This window comes from Sinocyclocheilus rhinocerous, unplaced genomic scaffold (genome assembly GCF_001515625.1).
Source record: "Sinocyclocheilus rhinocerous isolate Xijiao unplaced genomic scaffold, SAMN03320098_v1.1 scaffold1907, whole genome shotgun sequence".
In the NCBI taxonomy this organism is placed as follows: Eukaryota; Metazoa; Chordata; class Actinopteri; order Cypriniformes; family Cyprinidae; genus Sinocyclocheilus; species Sinocyclocheilus rhinocerous.
In genome coordinates, this window is record NW_015628766.1 from 774,128 (window position 1) to 782,802 (window position 8,675).

Consider the following 8,675-nt stretch of genomic DNA (forward strand, 5'->3'; position numbering starts at 1 on the left):
ATACAATACAATACAATACAATATAATATAATTAATATAATATAATATAATAATTCTGTTGTACTGGAGCTTACCCATCTCCATTGATGTCAAGCACTGCAAGATCATAGCCAAAGGAAGAGGCAAGTCCGGCACCCTCTAGGATGTACTCAGCTGTCAACATGTATGATTTAACTTCGTCCTTCTTTAATAGCACAACTGCCCCACTGTGATTGGCTCTTGGAGCCCCAGCAACTATTGTCAACTGACCTCTCTTGGTCAACATTTTTCCAGAGTCCAGAGAGAAACCTGTGACAGATACAACCAATTAGAAGATCTGGTAAAGATTTGGTAACCAAAGGAATATTGAAATTCTTTTAGTGATGATGGAATATGCAATGATAAAACCCATGAACAGCATCAATGAAAACATGCATGATTCTAACTGACTTGGACACTCGTAGTATGTAGTATCATAGTTTTGCTCAGGCAATGTGGATGTAAACAAGATACCAACACAAAGACAGCTTCAAAACAATAATGTAGCAACAACATTCACATTTGTTCACAAAAAGGACACAATGTATAGGATGTATAAAGACCAAAATGATGACAGGTTGAACGTGAATAATTGATCAAGTTGGCGTCCAAGAAATCCCACAAACCTAAATAGCTATTGGATGCCACATCATAAACGTTCTCCTTGGCCACCTGAAGGGGAGGTGACTGAAGGCTACTGGATATGCTAGTCATGAAAAATAAATGACTAAACAATAAGCACAAACAACCAAACAGACCTAAAAAGGAATAAAACCACACAAAGGGTAAGAATGGCAATCTATATCTATGCCTTGTATCCAAACTCTGCTGGAAAAGTTTATATATCCTAATCACACCAGAATTCTTTAGGGCAGGGCTGTCCAAACTCGGTCCTGGAGGGCCGGTGTCCTGCACAGTTTAGCTCCGACCCTAATTAAACACACCTGAACCAGCTAATCAAGTGGAGCTAAACTGTGCAGGACACCGGCCCTCCAGGACCGAGTTTGGACAGCCCTGCTTTAGGGAGACTGAGTCACATGATGGATCAAGGAGGGAGTGAAATAAATGATGAATGGGATGTTATGTGATGATGGACTCACCTAAATAACTGTTAGCAGGGACAGGCACCAGGTCTGGATCAAGTCGGCTCTCGTCCCCAACTTCATATGGGCCGTCATCAAAGATATTCTCATCCCACAGAGAGCTGTTCTTCTGCTCCATCCGCACCACTCCTGACATCCACCCAGCCGAGGAGTGAGTGAACAAGGAAAGGAAAAGGATGAAGGGTTGAGGATGGAGAAAGTGAATGAGTGAAGCAAAGATGCCAGAAAAAAAGTTTAAAAAGGGCGGATAAAATATAATAAATCAGATGCAATGAACCAATAAAGAAAATCTGATGTATTAACATGTCATGATCGTGCAAAAATTGAGTGATGTGGGGAATTATGGTCTTGTTTGACAGTGGCCATTGTGATTGACCTTCTCATAACAACTTTAAATATTCTCGCAAAAATGAGATTTACCATGAAATTTTCCAAAATCTCACCTACACTTCAATACACACATACATACAAGCACTCTAATTCATCAATACCTTTCCAGTTGTAAGCACCCGGTGCTCCAAACACCAGATAGTGATGGTCCTTTGTGAATGTGGCAGATAGACCCTGCTGGCATGATCCAAAGCGCTCGTGTCCTCTGTTTCTCCCATTGCAGAACATCCAGGCTCCTCCATCTTCATCTGAGGCATCATTAATCGTTAGGTCCTCACTTAATACGTAGCAACGACCTGTCAAGTCACGCAGCTCCTGAACTGAGCCCACAAACATGCGTCGCTGGTAGCGATGCGCACAGACCTGGAGAGAGACAGCGGGAGTTCTGTTTAAATCAGTGAAATAATTAGCATAAACCTGTAAAATAATTAAATAAAAATGAAATAATAATAATAATAAATAATAAAAAACGGTAACACTTTACTTGAAGGGGTGTGCATAAGACTGACATGACACCTTCATAATCATGACATGACACATGTCATGAATATGAAGGAGGTTTTATGCATGTTTATGACAACTGTCATTAAGTGTCATTCGCTCAGTTATGTCATTTTTAATGCAAATATGACATTATTTGACCTAACCCTAACCTAACCCTACCCCTACCCTTACCCCTAACCATAGCCCATAACAAAGACATCTCAAACAATGTCATCTTTGCATTAAAAATTACATAACTGAGCGAATGACACTTAATGACAGTTGTCATAAACATGCATAAAAAACCTTCATATTCATGACATGTGTCATGTCATGATTATGTAGGTGTCATGTCATGATTATGAAGGTGTCATGTCAGTCTTATGCACACCCCTTCAAGTAAAGTGTAACCTAAAATACAATAATAAATAAAAATGATATTTTTTTGCAAGGATATTTCAGAAGTTCAAAAGTATGGTGTCGGTAAGATTTTTTAATGTTTTTTTTCTTTGCAACTCTCTTTTCTTCATCATGGCTGCATTTATTTAATCAAAAATACAGTAAAAGTATTGCGAAATGTTATTACAGTCTAAAAAAACATTATTCTATTTTAATATATTTTAAAATGTAAGTTTACTAAATATCGAAACAACAACATTTATTTGAAATAAAAAGAGCTTCTGTACATTTTGATCAATTTAATTCGTCCTTGCTGGATAAAATGTAATTTTAAAATATCTTACTGACCTCATAACATTTTTCTCCTTTTTTTAACATTTAGATTACCTTGGCTGTCATCTTATTCTCATACTGTACATCATAATTCCTAAATTCACTAAACTCATTTAGATTAAATAGTGTAGAATTTTTATATTCTGCACCATTTCCCATTTATCGGTTATCAGCCATAACATGAAAATAAATAGTACTGGCCAGAATTTTAATAACGGTGCATCCCTAATATGAGCACACACGCACACACACACACACACACACACACACACACACACTCTCTCTCTCTCTCTCTCCCTCCCTCTTCCATCCTTCTTTTAGACTGAAACGGCATCCTTTATCTTCTTCTCCTTTGTTTTTCCTTTGCTAAAAATATCCATTCCCAGAACACCCTTACCAATATCTTTCCTCCAGGTCCCTGGCTCTGTACAGTAACTCCCATCCACTGGTTTTGCTTATTTTCAGCTGCCAGGTTTTCTACATATGCACAATAAAAATGCCTCACTTAACACATGCAGTAACTCATTATAATGTGTCTTTCATGTGTTTGAGTTTACCTTCATTGTCAAACATCACTCGTTGACATGACTGACTGGGAGAATTTATGTCACAGTTGTACATGCCTCCCGTAATTTTTGACTTCTGCCCGGGCAGTGCTCTAGCCCTTGGGGAACCAACAAGCAACCTGTAAACCAACAAACAGAAATTTATTCATGGATTCGCAATATATTGAATTTCATATTACAAATCTGATATGATATTTGACTCCCCCTCTTATGCTAACGCAGCTCCAAATAACACAAAAGCATCATGTGTAAATAGTGTTTTATTATGTTTTTCAGTGAGAAAAAATAATTTTTGGGAAACGTGGTCAGCAATGTGGTCAGAATCGTGGTCATAATAGTTCTAATAAATTGCAGATCCGTTTACACTCTTTTAAACTACATCAGTCAGCAATTACACACACAATAAATCACTTATGAATGGATTAAATGGATTTTGTAAATGGATCATTGTTCATTACATGGTGATAGCATGTGTTACAGTGATTGTGAATACGTAAATGGCTCAAAACATCGCTAGCAGTCATCTCTAGCATCTTCAGCATTTTATTATTATCTTCTCTTTCTCCATACATGGGTCTTCAGTAGGATCCTCAGTGGAAACAATGCAGATTCAACAGTCCACACAGAAAATAAGCCATCCTCTGGACACACTACTTGTGCACTGTGTATTAGAGAGTGGGGGCAAGTCTTCTGTACACTCTTTCTATTCTTTCAACTCAAGAGAATATCTTTTCTCTTCTGAATAAAAAAAATTTAGGCCACAGAAAACCTAGGATATCCACCAACAAAGGCTATATCTCTGGTTTCACTTCATTTATGAGAGTGAAAGGCTCTTTTCTTTTCATTGGATTGACTGGTTCAGCGATAACATTCATCCCAACACTTCACAGATTTTAGCTACAAAAGCTCTCTTTGTGGGCATAGACAAAAAGAATCTGACTGGAGCAAAGCCTACATTTCCCACAATACCCTCGCCAAAAATGTTGAAGGAAGAGTAAAAGTATTTGGCAATGTCCTAGAACTCTTCAGACACACTGTTTTACTTTTAGGGGTACAACAGCTTGTTATGGGACTTAATACTTTACTTTTTACTTCATCGACCCCTTAAAAGGTGCATATTAGTAGCTTAGAGTAGTAATATGTATCCTCAGTGTACAACAATGAACCTTTTAGGGGTAAATATGGTACAGCGATGTCCCTCAAAGCAGCACTATGTAACTTCTTCTGTGTTCAAAATTTGCAAAATGTATCGTTCTCAGAAAAGGATGAGGCGTTTTGATGTTCAAGGGGTGTTTATTTGGGCTGTTGTCGGCCACAACCCACGCCGTACACACCCCGACTTCTAAGAGAACCGCACTTGAACCAGCGAGGCACTCTTTGCGTACCGATCCGAAGTATCGATATATCGATACTGATGCGAGTATCGAAAGCTCTTTTCACATCCAACTCGAACATCCAATAACAGTTCGCAACACAAAAATGAATAAAGTGCAACACTAACATTAAGCACATTGTTATCTATTTGAACATGCTACAGTATATAATGAGCGAGTACATCATGAATTCATCTTTCAAACCGCGTTTTTGTCTTATTCCGAATCACGATACGGTACACTTATAATAAGCACTTATATTTGGACTATTGTAGCCTGGTCGGGTCATCACCGCTGCGGAGTAACACATACCTGCGTGAATCGCCATAGACATAAACTTAGAGAAGTAGCTCCGGTTGCAATGTTCTTCCGCGGGATGTGTGCAGTTCTGTTTATTAACCGCTAGAGCGCCAAAAGTTACATAGTGCTGCTTTAAGGGTGCTGCCTTAAAGGTATAATATTTGCATGTTTTGCATGTAAAGGCCTCTAAGCCTTACTTTCATTCAGTGTGTTAGTACTGAAAACCTGGAACATACGAGGTCACAGATGATAATGACAAAAATTGGGTTTCCAATTTCAATGTCATATTTGGGAAGTGCAGTTCAAGTGCAGTCCGTTTCAAATGTGTGAACCCATTCAGTCATTATTACATTTATTTTTTAAGCATTCAGATGAACAAAGACATCATTTTTGTTGTATCTGGATAACTCGAAAAAGGTCAGCTGAGCATGTGTTTGCATATCCCTGGGCCTGAAATTTAGTGCTGGGTTTGCATAGTTTTAAAAAAAAGGGAGAGACATGGGGTGGGAATTCCCTCCATTTTTCAGAAATGCATTTCATGCCTTGATCTACTGATAATTCCGTCAATCACTACTAATTCCTTCTGTAAGTGAACAACCATAGACCAAGATCTGTCTGGATCACAAAAAAGAGAATACAGTAGCTTTAGAGTCACATTTTCCAAACAGACAGAGACAGCACTGTTTTTCTGAAAGGGCAACACAAACTTTTCTGGGCTGGGCAAAAATAGCCTCTCAATACCTGCTATTCATTTCACTCTCGAGAGCATACAGATTGCTGTATCTGATGAAAATGCTCATGATTACATTAAATCTAATGCAATGCACAGGCCCAAAATTCACTACATTACACATTACACATCCAAAACACTACAAAGAATATTCTAGAGTCCTTTAGCATGATCCATAAAAAAAAGAAGAAAAAAGAGAGAGCGATATTACTGACCAACAAATTCATAAGAACATATTCATACATACAGTCATAGCAATTCTGTTTTATGTTCTGCAAACTGGTATCGAATTTGTATGATCTCATTCATACATTTTTACGCAGTCTTCTTAGGCCTCAGAAAATAATGACGTTTTCTCATGATCAGGCTGATTTATACTCTGGAGTCGCAATATTTCCTACAATGAATGCAGACAAGACCCCTTCATTCATATTAAAAGCTTTGTTATTGGACCAGCATCCTTCATGTTAATTAACCTACACATTTCAGGAAATTGCAATAATCTGGATCACAATCAGCTCCTGAACAACATCATTCCGTTCTGACAACCCCAATTAGTTGTGGCTAATGTAATGTCTCCATTAATCACTCCCTAGAGGGATGTAACGAATAGCACAACAAGGATATGCCTCACTACCACTATTGAGGTGGTTTTGCTCTGTCACATTTATGTATACAAGAGTGACAAGCCCAAAATTCCAAGGGAAAAATATGAAATTGGAGGGAACATCACACACTTTTATTTCAAATCTTTGGAAACTTTTAAAAAAGGGAATGTCCATAGATCAACAGAAGGGAGAAGATGGAAGATTAATTAAGAAAGTGAGAGGGATTAAGCTATTGAAGGAAAGAAAACAGAGAGGTGGAGGTGGGGGAGGGGAGAACAAAGAAGAGAAGTACTCTTTTTATTAAGAGCTTTTTCAGAGAGAGTCCTGAGGCCAGAGTCTGACACTAGCACTCAATTATGCACAGAGTGATGCAGACACAGAGAAATATGCCTAATTTGTTAAAAATGTCAAGCTCTCAGCATCCTCAGAAAGAAACAATTAAGCAATTACTCATTCTAAAGAGAGAATGGTATAGACTTCTAAAGCGTTTCTTATAATAGAAAAGAATAAACTGCAGGCCTGGCAAATTGAAAAACGTTACTCTGATCTTGTAAAGTATTTGCAAGATAATTCTTTACTCCTGCAGCACTAGCCACTCGTGTGCTGGGATGTATGATCAAATTGATTATTTCAAACTGTCGAATTCAATTAATCATTTCATAAAACTTCAACTGCAACACAAACTTTAATGCAAAAGTTTATGGGCTAAAGACAGGTGTATTTACTTTACAGTCAGATTACAATGTACAATAACTAATACTGTACAAGCAGTCTTTTCTATCTCTAGCTTTATTTTCAGCTACAACATTTTGTTATAATACAAATCCTTTTCTTTTGAATAATGGCCAAACACAATAGATGAAAGTGTAAGATTGTTTGGCAAAGGTGTCAATAAAACTGATTCTGGCTAGCTAAATATTACGGTGCATTTGAGCTGTGCCATGTCAGAATTACTGTAATTTTGAGCTTCCAACTTGTCCTATCATATCTTTGTCAAACATGTAACTACAACTCAATTTTGTGAAAGCTCTCATTTGATTATGGCATCATGTAAACTCCAAAATGGTTGCTACTAGCAACCTCTACACACTGTCACAATTCACTGTACATTAAACGCATGAAGATGAAGGTTCTAAAAGTCTTTAATACAACACGCAAGCAATTCAAAGACAGGGCAGCTTCAGCAAATCACAGACAGGCAACACACTGACATAACACTACTGACGAGTCCGGAATCCGCTTGTACTGAAAACACAGCAACTTAAATACACAGGCTAACAAGATGACACAGCTGAACTTGATGGCAAATCAAATCAGTAGCCATGGTGACTAACACAGACAGGGAAATGGTGTAAACGCAAATAAAGTCCAAACAGAACTGAAACATGACACACATTTCTGTTCTGTTATGACCAGTGTTGCGCTTTCTTTATGATAAGATGTGAATTTAGCTGTCATTACCAACAAAGCTGCACATGGCTTCATTTTGGCATTTATGACTGTTGCCGCAGAAACAAATACTGTCTGAAACTAGAATTAAGCTAGAATTAAAAAAAGAATTTAAAATGAAACGAGAGCAGAATCGCCGAGTTGTCGTGAACACTGCATTAGTCTTTAATTCAAAACTTTATCCGAATATGTTTCCTCAACTCTTAACCCACACTTGTTTACTCACTGACAGTGTTGGGGAAAGTTATACTTTTAAAAGTAATGCATTACAATATTGCGTTACTCCATAAAAAAGTTATTTAGTTACTTTTTATGGAATGTAATGCGTTAAGTTACTTTTGCGTTACTTTTTTAATCTGGACAGGGCTTGCTTGTTTGTTTTTAAAATAAAAAAGTTATATTTTTGGCAAATATAAAAGCCTTTTCACACCAAAAGTGAAATGAATAAGCCTCAGGCTGAAGGGAAAGTAAATTTACGTCCGTACAGTAGAATGCAGAAGAAAAATTTTCAACACACTTCAGCAATAAAAAAAAGACAAATGTTTATCTAGAGTAATTTTTGCTTATTAGTATGGTTGAACTGGATCATCGAAGGTCAGAAGCAAAGACATTGGTTAATAGAATGGGATTAAATACATAAAGGATATTTGTGTTGTTTAACATTTTAACTATTGCAGGTTTGCATCATATTCGGAGTTGCATAATTTTTATTCATTTTGAGGAATACTGAATCTGTTTTTTTTTTGTGAGAGAGATTAATTAATCCATATTCATATTTATTTTAGAACTACAGTAACATCTGATTTCTCTCAACATGGGGACAACAGGAGAGCTGTCAATCAATAAATTGGGAAAAAATTTAACTTGCGTTACTTATTTGAAAAAGTAACTCAGATATTCTCTTGTAAATTAAAAAGTAATGC

At 37.1% G+C, this 8,675-nt stretch overlaps 1 protein-coding gene across 1 annotated transcript in view; it reads right to left on the reverse strand.

The window, feature by feature from the left end:
* The window catches only part of LOC107738477 (integrin alpha-6-like), a gene marked incomplete at its 5' end in the record, with an annotated part of 31,470 nt that overhangs the window by 10,806 nt on the left and 11,989 nt on the right, over nt 1-8,675 (reverse strand). Inside the window, 5 exons of the mRNA XM_016550237.1 lie at nt 75-288; nt 1,119-1,250; nt 1,613-1,874; nt 3,124-3,203; nt 3,284-3,411. Coding sequence (XP_016405723.1) covers nt 75-288; nt 1,119-1,250; nt 1,613-1,874; nt 3,124-3,203; nt 3,284-3,411 — 816 coding nt within the window. The remainder of the gene's footprint in view (nt 1-74; nt 289-1,118; nt 1,251-1,612; nt 1,875-3,123; nt 3,204-3,283; nt 3,412-8,675) is intronic.